This window comes from Trematomus bernacchii, unplaced genomic scaffold (genome assembly GCF_902827165.1).
Source record: "Trematomus bernacchii unplaced genomic scaffold, fTreBer1.1, whole genome shotgun sequence".
NCBI classification, from domain to species: domain Eukaryota; kingdom Metazoa; phylum Chordata; class Actinopteri; order Perciformes; family Nototheniidae; genus Trematomus; species Trematomus bernacchii.
Genome location: NW_022987571.1, coordinates 1423624 through 1444302, shown reverse-complemented (window position 1 = coordinate 1444302; position 20679 = coordinate 1423624). Strand labels below are relative to the sequence as shown.

The 20679-nt window shown below is 39.6% G+C and overlaps 1 protein-coding gene across 1 annotated transcript in view; it reads right to left on the bottom strand.

Annotated features, from left to right (window-relative positions):
• Positions 1-4841, bottom strand: part of LOC117479225 (glutamate receptor ionotropic, kainate 5-like) — a 154017-nt gene extending 149176 nt beyond the window's left edge. The window contains 1 exon segment of the mRNA XM_034126249.1: positions 4713-4841. Within this exon segment, the coding sequence (XP_033982140.1) occupies positions 4713-4821 (109 nt within the window). The 5' untranslated portion in view covers positions 4822-4841.
• Between the last annotated feature and the right edge of the window lie 15838 nt (positions 4842-20679).

Here is a 20679-nt window from a genome sequence, read left to right as displayed (position 1 = left end):
CCCAGTTACCAGATGTCCTTATAACTAAGGTCTTGTTAGGTTAGTGCAGTGGTTCTCAAAGTGGGGGGCGCGCCCCCCCTGGGGAGGCATGCCAGGGGGGGCGCAAGAGACCAGGAGGAAAAATGGTTATTAAAAAATGATTGATTCGAAAATAATATGATACAGTACAGTACTATTACGTCTGGGTCTCTGTGTTTCATTAAAGCTTGGCTCTGTGTGTGTGTGGAACGAGCCATTTTGTGTGCACGAGCGAGAGAGAGAGAGAGAGCGCACCGGTACCGGAGATCGTTGTTGTTAGCTGGTGCTAGCGAGCTACGCTAACGGATATAAGGAGTTTTTTCAACATCAAGGTGGAGGACAGTCCTCTCCTGTCAGACTGAGAGGCTGAGTGAGCTAAAGGACTCTCTCAGTGTTATCTCAGTGGGTCTCAAATGTTTTGGTCACCATTAATGTAAACAATTATTTCCGAGGCACACGTTTATATGATCATTATAGTTATAAAAAAATAAGAGAATAAATGGAAAAACAGGTATGAAATACTATATGACAGTAAAATAAGAATAAAGTTTAAAAGGGTGATTTGTAAAATATCCATAAAGAAAAAGTCAATCTGTTTACAGTTCTGTTTCATATGGGTGTTCAGAGAGGTATCCATAGATCTCTTCATTTTGTTCTCAAAGTGCACCAGATTGATGCTTTTAACTTCAATATTTAAAAAAAAATCTTGTGTGTGAGGTCCACACACCACCTATAAAAATAGCACTTTACCCCTGCTTACACGTATATGCCGTGAGCTGATTATTGAGCCTTCATTGTAACAGTCGCGGCTACATTGTGTATTTGCATGGGGAGTGTTGCAGTAGAACATTCCACTGTAGCGCCCGGTACATTAATGGGAAACCCTAAATGTTTGAGCACCCTCTATGAAACGTCAAGCTACCCCACAGCACCCCCAAAATAAATCTCTGGCGCCGCCACTGAGCCTGACTATTTGTATTGGGGGGGCCCGACTTTTTATTTTCTCCAAAGGGGGGGCCTGACAGAAAAAGTTTGAGAACCACTGGGTTAGTGTGTGTGTATAAAATGCCCAGTTATACCAGATGTCCTTATAACTAAGGTATTATTAGGTTAGTGTGTGTGTATAAAATGCCCAGTTATACCAGATTTCCTCATAAATTAGGTTTTGTTAGGTTTGTTTAAGAATTATAACCATTATACCTTTTGAGCTCATCATAACAATGGCCTCTGTGTTTGTGTGTGTGCATAGGTGAACTCCAAATAGAGTGGTGCAGTGACGAGTCCTAAAACCAGGAAGTGAGTTAGCATTTGACCACTTCCTGTTCCCTCGTCTCAGAGCCAATGGGATTTCTCCATAGGATTTTGGAAAATATCTGGAAATAAGGTCTGTGGTCGAGACACATTTAAGAGACAGATCACGTTTTGTTCTACGACATTAAATCCATCAGCAGTGACCCCACTGGTGATCTCTGAAGAGTTGACATGTCTGAAAAACGATGGTTGTTACCAAGTGGCTGAATAGGACTACAGAAGTTGTGGAGGACGTTGTACGTCATTACTCCGAACACATAAACACTCCTCTAAGTTAGTTTGCCCTGTTCTGCTTGAAAGCAAGTACCTGCCTCCTGCAAACTGTTCAAACAAACGCTTCAACTTGTACCATTTAGAATCTGTATGTTTGAATATGGATCTTAAGTTCGTTCCTGCTGTAGTTCGTTTATAGCATAACGTTAGCATTTTGCTTCTGGTGATTAGGTTTATGATTAGAAAATGATAAAAGTAGGGAAGACATGTGGATATTATCCGGCTGAACAAAACGTGCATTTATCAAACAGGTTTGTTTTCCACAGACCTTATTTCGAGCTATTTTCCAAATTCCTATGGAAAAATCCCATTGCTTTTTGTCGGGGGAACTAGCAGCTTACTTCCGGGTAAATACTTCATCCCTGCACCTCTCTATAGCCCATAATAGTCCTTATAATTCAAGTCAATGAAATTAGATTGTGAGTGCATACATTTTTCCTTCAGTCGGTGTATTTTTGATTTAACAGGATGTTAGAGGGATATGATAATGTAATTATCATTCAAAAGTATATATAAGTTTGCTTTTTGTTCAGGAGTTAAACACAATTTTGTTTTTTCGGGAGGGGGGACAGTCAGGACTGTTCAAACGTTTTTATTTACACGTCCTAGTATATATTCATGTCGCCACTTCAGTATTTTATATTTTTTAGAAGTAGATATGTACATTTTATACAAATTAACTTGTCATTATTTTATATATTTATAGTAATTTATTTTATTTCACTGTTTAGGTGTTTGCAATGTTTGTCCGTCTATGTTTGTATTGTCACAATACCAGAATTGCCAGTTATCAATACATGACTACATTTCAACTTAGCTTTTGATCTTGACCTTATTTCTGAGCAACTCAATCAACTTAATATTCACTTGTCCACTAAAAAGACAACATTTCTCAATATTTCACTTCTTTCCATAATAATTTTAGGCTGCGCAGGTTCTATCATATGTCAAGGTCTCTGTCAGAATTAAATCTTCTGTCACTTTTCAATGACAGCCGACTGGTAAAGAGATTGTCAGAAATACTTATTGTCCATCGCAAAATCCCTGCATATGGTTATTAAAAACAGGTGTTTGTCATCAAAGCAACAAGAAAAAAGCTGCATATGTTGATGTTCAGGTCTCTGAACACTGAGGTCTGTGAAAATGAGAAAGTGGTCTGCTCTTTGTACCATTGCTCTCCTAAGTTAAATACTTTTTTCTGTTCAAGATTTAAAATAAACGGAAGTATTGGGCTACTTTTTCAGTAACAAAATATTGCACAACACATGTTTGAGGATAATGTCCAGTGAAACCATTATTGTCCTCATGAGTAAAGGTTTTCTACAATTATGTGTGTGTGTGTATATTGTCCAGATATACCATTGTGGTCCTCATAACTTAGGGACTTGCTTTGTGTATGGGTGTGTATGGGTAATGTCCAGCTAATCCAGAGGGGTTCTCATAAGTCATCATTTTGTCAGGAAACGCCCACTCCCGCCCCCGTCCCCACAGTCCTGTAGAATTTCAGGTCTACAGATCTCCAGACTCTTTTACCAAAACTGAATTCTAAATAGCCAGAAATGTAGCTGAAAATATAATGATCAGTTCAAGCACTCTGCGGTTTCTCTACGGCAAAGGGAAAGATGGGTCCCCATAAATCAGTGTTTGAACTGGTACGAGGAAAAAGTCCTGACAAACCACCCATACCTGTGTGTGTGTGTGTGTGTGTGTGTGTGTGTGTGTGTGTGTGTGTGTGTGTGTGTGTGTGTGTGTGTGTGTGTGTGTGTGTGTGTGTGTGTGTGTGTGTGTGTGTGTGTGTGTGTGTGTGTGTGTGTGTGTGTGTGTGTGTGGCACTCAGCTGTTATTAATGGGAGAGTGAAAGGTGAGCCATTACACAGCGCCAGATGACCCCGTTTCCATGGTAGCACACCCACTTCCTGATCCACTTTCTGCCAAGTTCATCAACACAAATCACAATTCACAAAAATACCCCTCTCTACAGGTGTTTTGAACTTATCACAGTATGTACATTGATAAAGGCTTCCAGTCTGTGTGTGTACCTACTGGCCTTTGGTTCATTTTGACGAAAGCGAGGCGCTGTTCACGCTGCTGAAACATGTCAACATTTAACAAAGACAGAGTTCACATCTAGTCACATCTTGTCACACCGCTCACATCTAGCTTCCTGTGAGGATTTAGTTTGACTTCTTCTTTATTTCTGGTGTAAACAGTGGATTGGAACACTACACTACTCAAATACTAATTACTACTACTAATGTTTGCAAAGAAATAGAAAACGTGGTGTTTTATCAACATTTTTACAATATCACGTCTAATTTATCAGTATGATGAAGTGGGTTTCAAGTCCAAGCTTTGAGGTCCAAAATAAATCCAATAGATTCCAAAAGTCAACAGCAAAGATGATATGATCAGATTTCAAGTCAGGACAAATGACCAATTTCCCTGACCTGGAACTGTCCATTTCATGTACCAAAGAAACGCTAGTATCAGTTAGTGAGGAGTCGCAATCATTCACAGCTATGCAAGAAAAAAGGCTTTGAAATCAACCTCCTTTCTTGTAAAATTAAAGAGCCTGGAGTTATCCAGGACAGTGTCTGTGGAAAATGTCAGATTGTAACTTGTTCAATATAACTGTGACATGCTTTGTGCATGCTGTCCTTTGTCTCATTTAATTTGTATTATTAATGAACCAGTCTTGAATCAGAAACTTGTTGTAATATGTTTGCTGTTTTGTGTAGCTCCTAAGAAAAAACAAATAAAATAAAATATTGGGGAAATCAGAGCCTTGGTTAGCCTGCCTACACTACAAATACTAACTTCTCAAAGATAAAATGAAAAGTCAGGGGGTCACCAAAGAGTTCATCCATGAAATGTGGACATATTTCAGCTAGGATCAAAGAGGATCCGGTGGAGAGAGCATGCCTTCCACCTGCAGGTTAAATCCAGGTTGTATCATATTCTCACTTATCATCAGGAACAACACCAATCTTACTTCCTTAGTTTCATACATTGTTTATTTGGAAAAAATAACTGAAATTCTGAAGTTTGACCTGCAGCAGTTTTGACAGTGGAGGGCAGTGATTGTGTGATTTAAAGCTGACAGCACTCACCCATCCGGACGGCAGAGAGGGAGTCGGCCTGGCTGCAGAGGAGCGGGGCCACGGTCAGCAGGAGGGCGGGGATGTAAATCGACAGCAGCAGTGCTGGCAGAGCCGGCATCTTCCACTGCTCCTCATGGAGAATGGTCTGCTGGCTGCCTGTACCGCCACCTGCAGGACAGGAGGACAAGTTATTAGAACATATGATGATCATTCCTACATAGTGTGATGCAGTGTTGATTTATTTTTGAAAGTCGTGAAGCAACAAAAGCTAGCGTCACAAGGACTCCCAGGACATAAAGCAATGGGATTATTTCATGTGATTTTGGAAGATTGCAGAAAATAATATCTGTGGCAAACACATGTTTATGTTACGAACAGGTTTGTTCAGCAGGATACTCTCCATATATTAACACCACTTTATGATTTTTGTAGCGTAAATGCAATAGACACAGGTGAAAATTAGGCTATAAACCAGGGGTCACCAACTACATTTGTCCAAGGGCCAAAATTAATCCAAGAGACACTTTCGGGGGGCAGAGATTTGTATATATATAAATCATAATAAATTATATATATATAATTGATTAATATGTTCACTTTATTGAAAAAATGATCTTTTTTTTTATAAGCCTGTATCCGGGGTAATAAAACTGAAAGCAGTCCTGATTGGCAGGGAATCAACTTTTTAATTAATACCCTGTCCTGATTGGTGGGAAACGGTTGCAGGATATAAGAAAATTGTTTGCCAGGCACGCATATCTCAAATAATGTATGCGCTGCCATTTCCCTACATAAACATAACAGTCTGCAATGAAACGGTTGTCTCCTGTGTGCTCCACTTCCTCCTTGGCGAACCGATAACTTTCTTGTTAACCTGTTTTGGTTTTTGATCACAACTTCATTCAATTTTCCGTTTTGTATTGAAGAATGAAGAAAAGCAGTCCGGTGGACCGGAAGTTAAAGAACATATTTCAAAATAAAAGACACAAGGATATAATGGCAATGCTGTAAAAGTTCAATCCTGGAACCAAGAAGTCTGACGAGGATGAGTTTATTTCTGCATTCACATGCAGATATGCGTTTATAGAGATTAATACAAGTATGCAAGCTCTGTGCATAACTTTCACCTTTCACCTGCACCCAGCAGCAAGCGGGAGAACGACATATCATACATAAACAGCTGGGAGACCAGGGGACACTAAAAAGTGACGCACACAGCTGGGAGACCAGGGGACACTAAAAAGTGACACACACAGCTGGGAGACCAGGGGACACTAAAAAGTGGCGCACACAGCTGGGAGACCAGGGGACACTAAAAAGTGACGCACACAGCTGGGAGACCAGGGGACACTAAAAAGTGACACACACAGCTGGGAGACCAGGGGACACTAAAAAGTGGCGCACACAGCTGGGAGACCAGGGGACACTAAAAAGTGACGCACACAGCTGGGACGGAGCGCTTGGTGAAGTTCAGGATTATAAAGCTGAACAACTGTCTCTGTTGTTGGAAACGTACCTAAAATGTTTGATGGTCTTATTTTAACAATGTGATCACATGACTCCTTCTGATTTTACTGCAGATCTGCTGTAAGCTAGCTAGCTAACGTAGCTAACCTAGTCATTTCAGATATACTGAACACTTTCAGTTATGAGACAAGTTTGCCCCTGTCAGCTGTGGAATGTCGCTCCAGGGTTAAATGCTTCTGAAAAGCCATAATAAATTAGACTTAAAGTCTGTTCCATTACTGTTAGTAACATTTTTATGTTATGATATCGACTTTTAGAGAAGCCAAAAGAGACTCCACTTAGAAGACCCCTGAGCATCCATACCTCCAGAATGAACCTTCAAACAACCGGCTGTTTGCCAATAATACTGCCAACTGAAGGGATGAATTCAACCGAGGAAAAAGAGCCTCAGAGACAGTGAGATGAAAACAAGGCGTGAAAAGTGAAGACAAACTCATGGAGAAGTAGATCGAAACAGCAAAGAGACACAAGAAGATAGAGCAAGAATCTGAACGCAATGATCTGAGGAGTAGAACATTGGGAAGAAAGAGAGGGTGGACTGAGACAGTAATAATAAGAGATTGCTGTAGGCCGAAATAAACAGATGATTAAAACAATGTATCAGTGTCTTTCCTGCAGGAAGTGCTATCATGTCCGCGGTCACACAGAGCCAACTGATACCAACAGATATCGCTGCTCTGAGGATAATCTCAGCCTTAACTCCATTATCTGCTGTCAATCCCTTCTCATACTACATTTGAGGCGTTTAGCTGACACCCATTCACAGAGATTTAAACACAGTGTGGCAGTGCAGAAAGCTGCAGTCCTTCAGTTCATCAGTTTATCAAGTAAAGACGGCAACAGTTGGTGCAGTTTCCACTACAGACCAAACAAACAGTCCTGAGGACAGAAGAGAGAGTATGTGTGAGGAGACTGAGCTGTTTGTTGGGGCGCATAGGATCACTTGAGTAGATGATGTTGTCATATCTTTAAAGAGGTTTTCCAGACACAGGATGCCCAAATGACCCCAATACTCATCTTTAATTTTTGTATTTTTTGTCACAATGCCTCTACACTGGAAATACAGTTTTGTTTGCTCTGCCCAAAGCAGACGTTCAATGAACATTGACTGTATAAGTGGACGTGGTCACCGTCACATCTCCTGTTGTGTTGTGGACGACAGTTTTGAAGCCTCATTGTTGGCACTTTGGCACAGTACAACCGAAACTCATCAAAGTCATCTGTGGTGTTGGCCCGGTAGCACCCAAACCGGGCCAACACCACACCGCTGCAGAATAAGGCTGCTGCTAATCCAAGTCTTCATGCATCATCAGACTGTTTCTCCGGGCCACAGAATCCTCCAGATAACCCTCTCATTAGCAACGTTTCCAAGCTCCTACAGGGACAGGCAGGATAAATAATCTTCCAGCATGCTCTTGGTTTACCCTGGGGCTCTGAGAAGTGCATTGGACTCGGAAAACATCTAACGGAAAAGCCCCCGGTGGCATCCTTATCAGAAGCCCCACCACCTCGACCTGCCCCCTTCGGAGCAGCTTCTCCACTCCGAGCTCCCTCCAGATGTTGGAGCTCCTCGTTACATTTCTAAAGCTGAGCCAAATCACCCTAAAGCTGTATTCACATAGTTAGCGGCACTGCGCTGGCGCTGCAGTTGTGTTTCTAGGGAGAGAGCGGTGTCGCCCGGCTAGGCTGAAGCGATACCCTCAGCGTTGCATAAAATTGTGACCAAGCGTTGCGCTCAAAGTTAAAATTCTTTAAACTTTGACCTTGTTAATTGCTGACCTTTCGATGAGCAACCAATCAGAGGACAGCAGTGTGTAGCGTATGTAGCTGAAATGGAGGTAACCATGGAACCAAACTTAACGAGCTGTTTTCACAGCCAGGCTCTACACCCACCCAACCTGAGCAAAGAGCAAATCACCTATCATGTGAATGCAGCTTAAGAGTTAAACTTATTATGCACAGGCAGGCTTATAAACCATAGATAAGGGTTGGATCGTAAATGAAAAGGTAGGTCTTAAGTTTTAACTTCCGACTCCATTGCCTGTTCAAAACGATGGTCCGGTGCAATGCCACCATCCTATCTCACGCCGCACCAGACCACCCATCCACCCCACGCTCCATTTCACACTCATTCAAGGCAAGACCCAAATAAACTTGAACTCCTTCACTTGGGGAAGCAACTCACTCCTAACCCCTATGGTCAGAACTCAACCGTCTACCCGCAGACAACCATGGCTTTAGATCTATAGGTGCTGACTCTCATCCCAACCGATGAACACCGGGCTGCAGTGCCTCAGTGCTTGCTGGACGTCATCTGAACAACCTCATCTGCCAAGAGTATAGATGCATCTTAAAGTCTTGTAAAATGTAATGTGGGTAAAATGAAGGTTGATATGGACAGTTGGTTGTGGCAGTAGAGTACAGGTTTTGCCGAAATCCCAAAATCAGATAATACCTCTCCGGTTGCACCTAAGGATCCTTTCATAAAGTTCCTAAAATAATTAGGGACAAACCCTGGCACAGTCCAACCCTGGAAACCTGCTTGGACACAAGCAAAGTGTAAATTATAAATTTAAAACATATAATTAATAAATGGGTGAAAATTGCTTGTGTCCATAATGGGCAGCGTTAATATATACCCACATGACAGCTCATTGTTTATTTGTAATTCTACTCCACTACAATTCAGAGGTTAACCTGGTATTTCTACTCCACTACATTTATTTTAGTTACTTTGCAGATTCTGATTAATGATGTGAAATATAAACAACCCTTAAATCAGACTTTAGTTACACCTGAGTAAAATTCAGGGAAGGTGATTGTCAAGTGCCAACAATCAGGAGAGATATTTGATAGCTGCTGCTTGAGAAGACTAAACATTTATCTGCAGATCTCTATAAAGTATATTCATTACTCGTTATTCTCTACTAATAGTTAATTAAAGACTGTATATAATGGCTATTTTTCACATCCCTTTCAAGATTTCAAGATTTTCTAAGGTTTATTGACATATCATATACACAACTACGGTGTAGTTATGCAATGAATGAAGAACTTGGGTCGCAGGTTCCTCAACAAGACATCTATCAATATGTGTGTATACCTCCACCATTAAACTGTCATATTCTGCATATTTCTTATACTATCTACATACATAAGAGTATAATTAATGTGTATAATATCAGTTCAAATAAGTGCTTCAACATAGTTAACATTGCAGGAAAGCAATATATTAGACGTTAAGTACTTTGTCAGGCTTAATATTTATCTGTAAATACCCCCAAAGCTTTTTTCTTATTTAAAAGAAGACCTTAATCTAAAGTATTCTTTAATGTTTAAATAAAGGTTAATTAGTTTGTCTGTTTTGCACATCCTCATATTAATATCTTTGTACATCCGGCACTAAACTGTTTTATTGTAGAGATCACTTACAGTATCTTCTTGATTTTTTATATTCTATATTTCTATCATTGACCTTCTACTTTCCCCCTATGAAAGTATGTACTCTTAATATTTTTTTCATCAAATAACATTATTCAACAAAAATAATTCAATTACGTGCTTTAACCACTAGGCGGTGCACACAAGGTACACACAGCATACTAATAATAACTTTGTATTATTAGTGTAGGACACTTATGTATGTATAACATCTGAAGATGTGTAGTTTTATTCATGTTTTTACATAATTGTACAGGATATTGCTATACTATTTCACATGTTTTACTTCTACACATTAATATCTGATTTGTAAAACATCACAGACAGAAAGGTATATCCGTCATTTAATGGTAAGCTATTGAAATTGTGAATCCATAGATGTGTCTCCCATCACCCAAATCCCCTGACTATTCTCTCAACTCAGTATTTACATTCTTATATTCAAAGAAAATCAGTAATATCTTTAAAAACTACAAGTCCCTTTCTATCAGCTGTGCACCGTTATGGCGTAAATATAACCTATCTACCAATTGGATCAAATATAAAAGTCAGCCGAATTAGTATTGATACTGCAAGGAGACGTATTGTGTGAAGAGAAATTGAAGATGTTGTTTAATTGTTGATATATTGATGATCCACGTCACGTTTTCAGTTTTGGCGGCAGTGCTTCCTGTTTGTCCAGAAGTCTTCTCATCAGGGCTCTATAAATAGAGAACTACGGCAGATGTGTCATATTTAATGCAGCCGAACCGTGTATTACAATGCCGTTATGTAATGACTTCCAAAGAGAAAAGCAAGAACACTCGGAATAAAGTATTATTATTTTATTTTTTTATAAATGTTTTTCAGATTTCATATCGCATAAACATCATATCCCAACGTGCATTGCGGCTAAACAATCCAATCACCGAGCTTAAACCATAGCTGAGGATCTTGGCTAATCAGTTCAGTGGCTGTGTATCTGTTTCCGGTTATTTTATTTTGAAATTCAGTTCCTGACGGACGCTAAAAAAGCCAGAGATTATGGAATTAAACAACTAAATAAAAACAAGGATAATTGTGTGTTATTTAGAAAAGAATAACAAATTAGAAGGAAAAAAAGATTTAAAAAATACAGATTTCAGTATTCTGAGGCTCTGAGCCACATTTATTTTCCTCACTGATGGCAAAAAAAGTCCGACATTATACGAACAATAATCGTGGCTTGATATTGAGTAAGAAAATGTTTTTATGAACCACACAGCTTCCGGTCTTCCAAGACCCGACCGGACAAAAAGACGTGGTGCAGGCACGAAACATACTACCAATAGAAATACATTGCTTTTAAAATCGTTCTGTGTGACACGAAAAAAAGGTGAAAATCGTGATGGTGAACACGAATCAATAGATTCAATGTCGTTACTATAACACGAAATGCTGTGAGACTGGGTTGCTCATGGAGCTAATGGAGTTAAAGGGTTTGAATGTATGGATGAAAGTAGCAGTATGGAATCTACCAATACATGAAAGGGTTAAAGTAATCCTGGAACATCAGTGTGGTTGGGTCCTCTAACCAGACCCCCGCAGACTTTACTCCGCTCTACATAAACATCACACTCCGCTGTGGCTCTCACTGTTATGACAGTCAACAGAAATCCCTGAAGAACAGCTTTACAGATTAAAGCTCAGCAGGACACAAATATTTCCAGCATTTTAAACTGAACCGAAGCCGCCGCAGTCAACACACATACATCTGAAAACACAAAGGAAAGCAAACACGCGTTTTAATCTTCAAAAGGCCAAACTCTCCCTGCCCTGCGTCTGCAGCTCCACCACCACAGCGGCACAGTATTAAAGGTTATGCTGTAAATATGACTTTCCTGCTGAATGCTTGAACTGCTTATCGCTCATCCCATTCAGACAACCGTCAAAGCTGGCTTCAAGCTTTTCTGATGTGAAGGATGATATCTCTCCCACTTTGTGTCAGATGAAATAAAAGAGAATAAACGTCTTCCAGCGAACAAAGAGGAGCGCTGCGGATAAGGCACTTTGTCTTTCTGGTAATGGCCTTTAATGCTCACCTAAATATAGGATATTAGCTTTCTCTCCCTCCAGGGGATAAGGAGATTTTGTTTTGCAGCCGCCACATCATGAAGCCTAGTGTTGCCAACTAAAAGCACTATAATGTCATGGTAATCCCCTCATTTAGCTGCTGCCACGCGACACATCTCTGCCTCCAAAAACAGCAGGAGGCCAGAAGAAAGAGGGAGGTTTGATTCCAGCACAGAACGCTGGACTGCTTCAGAAGATTTAGATTTAATGTCCCATGGGGATATTTGTTTTCACAGCTGGTACACAACAGACACACATATGGATATACACAGCAACACACAGCAACAAACAGCAACACAAAGCAACTGAACATACAGCAAAATACAGATATAGACGGTAGGGAAACTTCATGTATGCTTCCATATTGTGTCAACTCAGCAGATATTTCAGGGTCGCTACTGCAGATGGTGCTGAAGACAGCTCTTTTCTATTCAGGTGTTGTGTATCTCTGACCAGAAGGGAGTAATGTGAGGTGTCGGTTAATTGGTTGTTTGGTGTCATTTGATATTTGGCGTGTGATGTTCATATCTGAAAGACTGGGTGTGTGGAGGCAGTGTGTGTGTAGAGGGCAATGTATGGCTTGGAGGGGAGGGGGGGGGGGGGGGGGGGGGGGTGGTGTAACAGACAGCACTCTGAGTGTACGGGTGGCACGAAGTCTTTGCTGGGATCCTTTTTGGATCTGGGTGAAGGGTTTAAAACTGAGTTTAATCATCTAGGGTGGGTCCCAGATATTTGAAGCTGTTCACTTAGGAGGAACTGGTCCTGTGTGGGGAAGTAATATTCTCATTTTGCTGCTTTGTTGATTACTGATTCTGATTGGTCAATTTAGACATTCCAGAGGTTGTTCATTTTTTACTTTTGATTTGTGATGGCTAAACTGTCCCCAGTAAAGAAAAGAAAAAGAGAACAAGAGGGGGGAAGAGGTAGAAAGACAGAGCGCTGGACTTCAAAGAAATCTACATAATAAGACAGACAGGAAGTAAACACTAAAGGGAACAACAGAAGAAAACAGACAGGAAGTAAACACTAACGGGAACAGCAGAAGAAGACAGACAGGAAGTAAACACTAAAGGGAACAGCAGAAGAAGACAGACAGGAAGTAAACACTAAAGGGAACAACAGAAGAAGACAGACAGGAAGTAAACACTAAAGGGAACAACAGAAGAAGACAGACAGGAAGTAAACACTAAAGGGAACAACAGAAGAAAACAGACAGGAAGTAAACACTTACAGGAACACTGTATAGGCTCTGGCAGTGTTAAAAGACTAATAAAGTGTGAACAGCCTTGGACAGTTACAGTAACTTGATCAGTGCTGCCGTCATTTTAAGTTACGGGGCCGTCGCCGCGGTTAAGCAGTTCCTCATTAATGACTGCCTCCCTGCATAAACCCTTGCTTCCAGGTTCAGTCGCAGGTGGTTGTTGGTGCATCATTGTGTGAAGTGAGAAATGGAGTTCTGATTTGTGTCAGAGATTTGTCCTCTGAGTGTTTGAAGTATGTAGAGCTGGTACAGTTGTTAGTGTATAGTGTGTTAAGGGGGGGGGGGGGGGGGGGGGGGGGCTGAGGACAGCGCCCTGAGGGGCTCCGTGTTGGTGCTGATGGTTGATGATGATTTTCCTACAGCCTGTGATCTGGTGCTGAGGAAATTGTGAACCTACAGGAAAGTTTCTTGATCATCCAGTGGAATTGGATGGTGTTAGAAGCAGAGCTGACATCAATAGCAAGGGTAGAGGCAGAGAGGACTGCGGATTGGAGGAGATATATCTCTTCTCTGGACCTGGTTTTGCCCTATAGGAAAACTGATGGGATCCTTAGGTCTGACATCTGGCAGGAGTGTGATTATTCTGAATTCTAGCTCCGCTCTGTCTTTATAAAACATTTATACAAAAAAACAATATTTCCATATGTGTATTAGAATCCAAAACCAATTCAGGAGCCGGGACACTGGTCTGTACGTGTACGATTCCCCCTGATCACAACACTACAACTTATGTGTGGTACAAGAACACAGCACTTCCTTCACTCTAAAACTAATTACGTTTTTGACTTTGCATGTATACTGTAGAAACTTCTATTTAGAACTGGTGGAGCCACATCAGTTTGACAAGACTCAGAGAACGGTCTGGACAAGGTCAACTCTATCTGCTGCATTATTCATCAGTGCTTCATTCAGCTGCTTATTCTGTAGACATCAGAAAAAACGTTTAATGTTGTGTCTTGTAACACTGAGTTTAGGTTATGCTATGAACACAAGAGAGCATCATTTCACACACATGTTCAGATTTCTTTTTAAAACATTTTATGGCAATTTTGACATATTGTAAAGTCCAGAATGCTATATTTAAGACATCTGGGAGTTCCTGGATGCAGGGAGACACTACCTGCTGTACAGGGGGTTTAATAGACTTTTCTACATTTTCAAAACCAATGTCACCATTAGCAGCATATTTATTAAAATTGTAAATGCTATGGAAATTTACTGGCCAAAAAACTGTATAATAACAATGAACCGGCTGATAATCATGAGCTGGACAGTGGGAAATCACTGTTATCTGACCTGCACATAACTGCCTTAGCTGGATGAAACTGTTTTTCAGCACTTTGGGTTGTTAATATTATCACTTCGGGGACAGATGCTCCCGGCCTGCAGTCACAAGGTCAGATTGTTTCCTTTATAACTCTGCAGCTCTTTTCTCTCCGGGTCACTCACTGCAGATTGACAGTGAGCATCCAGCAGTTTCTATGTGCTGGAGACCCTACTATATATTTTTATCATAAAACTTTGGGGTACTCAACATTTCCGGGTTCACAATAGGACTCAACAACACTAATTGTTACCAGAGTACATAATTAGACATTAAGACTAAGAGTTAAATGAACTCAACATGCCTCCACATGTTCACATGGTAGGCATGACGACAGAGACGGAGACTTGAAATAACGGATGTGTGAGGGAATGCTGCGAAGATAGACAGGAGAACAATGACCGGTTCAGTTTCCTGCTGTGTGCTGCTATTTATATATTTCCTTCTAGAATAAAACCTAATTGAATGCTTATCACTCAGCAGCACAGGAAGAGCAGAGGAATCCGTCTTGATGGCAGCGCCGCTGAGACACTTATCGACAACCTAAAGATTTTCACGCCACATTAGTCTTTAGACTATTTAGAAGCAGCAGTGGGCGGTACCGACAGGGCAGACGGCCGCTGAGAGACAAACAAGTGAGGGATATGGAACAATTTACCAAGATTTAAAACGGATAGCTTTACTACCTGCTGTTTCGTTATTTTCTTCCAAGTCCTTATTGATTTAAATGGACCTCGAAAGCCCCTTCAGATGGGATTTACATTACAGTGGGAGGTGAATGAAGTAACCACTGTACTCTTTTTTCATTTAAATCATTATCAGGGTTCAAGCAGTGGCGGTTCTACACCCATTTCTTGGGTGGGGCCATGCTGGGGCCATTTATTTTATGGGGGGGGCACATTTAATGCCAGACAACAGACAAAGACAGTGTTCAACATTTTAACATTTTACGTTTTGTATAAAGTCATAGCGCATACAAAAAACATATAAATCCATAATTGGTGTTTTTTTTTTAAACAGAATTTGTTTCTGTACTCTCTCTCAGAGCCATAACTCAGTGAAATATTGAACTCAACATCAAACTTGAGCCATAGAGACTCCTAACTAACAGATATGTGACCAATGGCTGCATAAGAAATGTGGCACTATGTTATATTGACATTTAATATAAAGCAACAACTTAACTTAAAATGTATTAAATCAAAAGACAAAAAGAACAGTTAAAATGTGATGGATTTCATTTAATGTATTTTTTATTTGCCAAGTATATGAGCAAAAATAAATTAGATTTACTAAATAATCTGGAGAAGTGGATTTACATTGACTGAATATCTGTTTGGCAGGTAAACATTTATTCATGCAACTTCATGGTAACATGTTAATATTCTGGTCTGTAGGGACTTGGCCTTGGGACCGAAGGGTCGCAGGTTCACGTCCCGATCAGGCCAATAAAAACATGTATAACAAGTATAACAAGAAACTCATGTTCTCACCTATACACTTAAAACAGAGTGGAAACTGAATTTCTCCCCTCTGGGGATAAATAAATGTTCATCTTATTGTTTCAAAGTGCAAAATGCAATAAAAAAAAACATAAAATTGAGGTATTGTCTATAAGAAAATAAAGATACAAAACATCAATGTGTACAATAGTGATACACTGTCAACCTGTGTCCTTGTATGCTCAGATATACAGTTCCATGTGAAAAAAAAGTACCTGCATTTGAAAATACTGCATATGACCCCAGCTCAGCCCCCCACTCTTTAACTGCAGGACCGCTCAAGCTTTGTCTTTACTTTAAAGGGGACCTATCATGCAAAATGCACTTTTGTACGTCTTTTCTACATGAATATGTGTCCCCGGTGTTCCAGGGAACTCACCAAGTGTCAGAAAACACAACCCTCTCTATTTTCCTCCATACCCAAATCTCTAAAAAAGGGGCTGCAACGGATCTGATAAAAACTGATCCAGATTTGAACACTGTCCTGACGTCAGGACAGTGGCGCTACGGCTATTGGGCCAACTCCACCAATCAGGAGGAGACAGCCACGGCCATTGCCGTTCGAAAGCGCTGGAGACGCTGTAGTACATATGCCAGGCCTGTAGATGGTGCTGTTCTCACAGAATCAGCCCTTGCAAAAACAGAGCTAAAAAATGTCAAATTGAGCAAAATGAGGCATGGCTAAAATGCATGATCTGTTTGGTATTTTGAAAAAAAAAAAGTATAAATATGCCTTATATAGGTATGGTCCTACACTATATTATTCAAATATAGCATGATAGGTCCACTTTAAACAACCCTGTCTCCTAAAAATTACGTTCCCACAGAACTAAACTGCATTCTCAATTACGTTTAGCTAGAAACTTATTTTCTCCCACGTTACGTTTGTTATGAACGTATCTTAAATACGGTTATTTTCTATATCTTTGCCATTTATTGTCTTGCTTATAATAATGATAATAGTCATTTATAAATATAATTTTAGAGCACACATTAGAAATCGACGATCGGGCTCGATATATGATTAAATTAAAATCAGTAGGCGAGGGTGTAATTTCAACACAGTCTCAAAGGCAATGTGAGCGTCCATTCCCATTGGATAACGGAGGATTTTACACCCGGAAGTAAGTATTCTCTTTACTGTCGATTGATTTGACAGTGATATCTGCACTACTCATCAACTCAAAAACACCAGATTATCCTTGTTAATTACACAACATTTATTGGTTTAAATTGTGTACAATACTTTTGTATTTTCCCCCTTCGATTCGGAGAAACAAATATTTTTTCGGAGTTTAGGATGGCAGAAGACACTACACTACCCAGAATCCTCAGCTATCGTTTGGGACTACACCATGTGCTTTGCTTGACAAACCCCGTGATTAGTCTTCAAGCTCTGTGATTGGATGTTGGAGTGGCAGTGCGTGAAGTTTACACCGAGCGTCAAACAGCAGTTTGAAATGGAATGAAACCCATCGACGGCACACTATTCAAAACAGGTTCAGAACGTGTCCTACCGCCACCCCCCACCCTAGGTCACAGGCTCCTCCAACAGTGCATTACAAGACATCTATCAATATGTTTGTATACCTCCACCATTAAACTGTCAAATTCTGCACATTTCTTATACTATCTACATACATAAGAGTATAATTAATGTGTATAATATCAGTTCAAATACAGTAAGTGCTTCAACATATTAACATTGCAGGAAAGCAATATATTAGACGTTAAGTACTTTGTCAGGCTTAATATTTATCTGTAGATACCCCCAAAGCTGTTTTCTTATTTAAAAGAAGACCTTAACCTAAAGCATTTTTTAATGTTTAAATAAAGGTTAATTAGTTTGTCTGTTTTGCACATCCTCATATTAATATCTTTGTACATCAGGCACTAAACTGTTTTATTGTAGAGATCACTTACAGTATCTTCTTGATTTTTTATATTCTATATTTCTATCATTGACCTTCTACTTTCACCCTAGTATGTACTCTTAATATTTTTTTCATCAAATATAACACATTAAAACAATAATTCAATAACGTGCTTTAACCACTAGGCGGTGCACACAAGGTACACACAGCATACTAATAATAACTTTGTATTATTAGTGTAGGACACTTATGTATGTATAACATCTGAAGATGTGTAGTTTTATTCATGTTTTTACATAATTGTACAGGATATTGCTATATTATTTCACATGTTTTACTTCTACACATTAATATCTGATTTGTAAAACATCACAGAGAGAAAGGTATATCCGTCATTTAATGGTAAGCTATTGAAATTGTGATTCCATAGATGTGTCTCCCATCACCCAAATCCCCTGACTATTCTCTCAACTCAGTATTTACATCTATCAGCTGTGCACCGTTATGGTGTAAATAGAACCTATCTACCAATTGGATCAAATATAAAAGTCAGCCGAATTAGTATTGATACTGCAAGGAGACGTATTGTGTGAAAATAAATGTAAGATATTGTGTAATTGTTGATATATTTATGATCCACGTCACGTATTCAGTTTCGGCGGCAGTTCTTCCAGTTTGTCTAGAAGTCTTCTCATCAGGGCTCTATAAATAAAGAACTACAGCAGATGTGCAATATGTAATGCAGGCGAACCGTGTATTACAATGCCGTTATGTGATGACTTCCAAAGAGAAAAGCAAGAACACTCGGAATAAAGTATTATTTTTAAATGTTTTCGGATTTCACATCGCATAAACACCATCTCCCAACGTGCATTGCGGCTAAAACATCCAATCAGCGAGCTGAGGATCTTTCCTACGTCTGTTTCCGGTATTGTTCCTGTAATGAGAGTTCACATTTATGCTACATTGAAGAATTGACTACACATCTTCAGAAACATAATTTGCTTCAGATATAACTCATAGCAATATTGTAACCATTAAGAAAAGCCAACTGCATTAAAAACCCAGTTAACAAACACTAGGTAAAGTATTTTTCCTTCAGTAATGAAGATGTAATTCCAATGTAGACACACCTGGGGTCGCTGTTCAGTCTGTTACGCTGAGCCATGCATTGTCTGGAACGTAAAAGGGACGAAGAAGACAAAGTGAAGTGACGTACTTCCGGTTCCACATGAAAACATTCCCAGTTAAACAACAGAAACAAATCGCTAAATAAAAAGATAAAACACTGGCATGTAATTTACGTTAGAATAAATAGAATGGTTTTGAATAATAGTAAAATCTACATCACTTTACAGCCCCACCCACTTTTGGGGAAACCAACGCTGTCATTTGAACGGCGATCAAGCCTGAAGCCACAGAGCTCTTCTGTTACTGTCCTTTCTTCTTAGAGGAAGTACAGAAACACTGAACTCTGGATTTGTTTTAATGTTTGAGGTGCAATAAACGACACAGCAGCTTTTTGGCATGATACAACTATTATTTTCTGCCTCGCTCATGAGAGTAACAGCTGGCGAAATTACAGCCTCGCCTACTGATTTTAATTTAACCATATATCGAGCCCGATTGTCGATTTCAAATGTGTGCTCTAAAATGATATTTATAAATGACTATTATCATTATTATAAGCAAGACAATAAATGGCAAAGATATGTAGAAAATAAACGTATTTGAGATACGTTCATAACAAACGTAACGTGGGAGAAAATATGTTTCTCCAAGATATGTAGAAAATAACCGTATTTAAGATACGTTCATAACAAACGTAACGTGGGAGAAAATACGTTTCTAGCTAAACGTAATTGAGAATGCAGTTTAGTTCTGTGGGAACGTAATTTTTAGGAGACAGGGTTGCTTTAAAAGGTTCTCACTCTGCTCAAGGTCACATGTTGGTGTTTCACAATGAAAACCTACCAATTGGAAGGGACCATGTCCTCTTAAACCCACCAACTGAATGAAGGAAGGACTGGTCAGAATGAATAACAGAGAGAAAAGAAATGTTGCTGAGTGTGGCATGGATTTGGTGCTGTTGACAGAGGTGGAAAAAGTAACAAATAGTTTTGCATTAAAAATCGTACTTAACAGTACAAAAGTATTGGCATCAAAATATACTTAAAGTACCAAAAGTGAAAGTACTCAGGAAATGTAGAACTAATTTGTATTACTTTGTAAACTGCTGCTGGATATCTTAACCTTTAAATATATTGTATGTCAAAATGTTTATCTATATTTGTGTTATATATTGAAGTATAAAGTAGCATAAAATAGGAATATACATCCTGGCATTCCCGTTGAGATGGAAACCATACTTAATAATGTAGACAATCAGTAAATAAGTAGGACGTGGTGAATTTGCAGCACATTACAACAGGAGCAGATCATACCACACTGAGGGTACCTATGATCGAATATACGAGGGGATTGATAACTACAGGCTGATATAAAAAACGGGTGGTGTTTCTATTGGTTGATAATAGAGTTCCTACACATAATGTAAATGCTGAAGACACCTGCTTCAACTAAGTAAGAGAGAAAAGCTAATATCATCTCACTTTTTGAAGATTCACACGGTGCAGTGTGTGTTCACATTACACTGAACTGAAACTCAATCTTCCCTGTCCAAAGTATTTGCATCCAAATAACAGACAAACATACTGAAATCTCTCCGAATCACTTCAAACTCCTAGTAGAATAATCCTGATAGAAGATAATATTTGTCTCAGTGCAAATCGAGCAGAGATTTCTAACTGAGCTCTAACGGAGCAAACTACACATCCTTTATCCAAGTGTCCCGTGTACCGTGACCTCCCCAGAGGGCAAAGAGCCACATATGTTCAGAGAGAAATGGATTCCAGGTGGAATAAATCATGTAGGAGAAAGAGGTGTCAGTATAAAG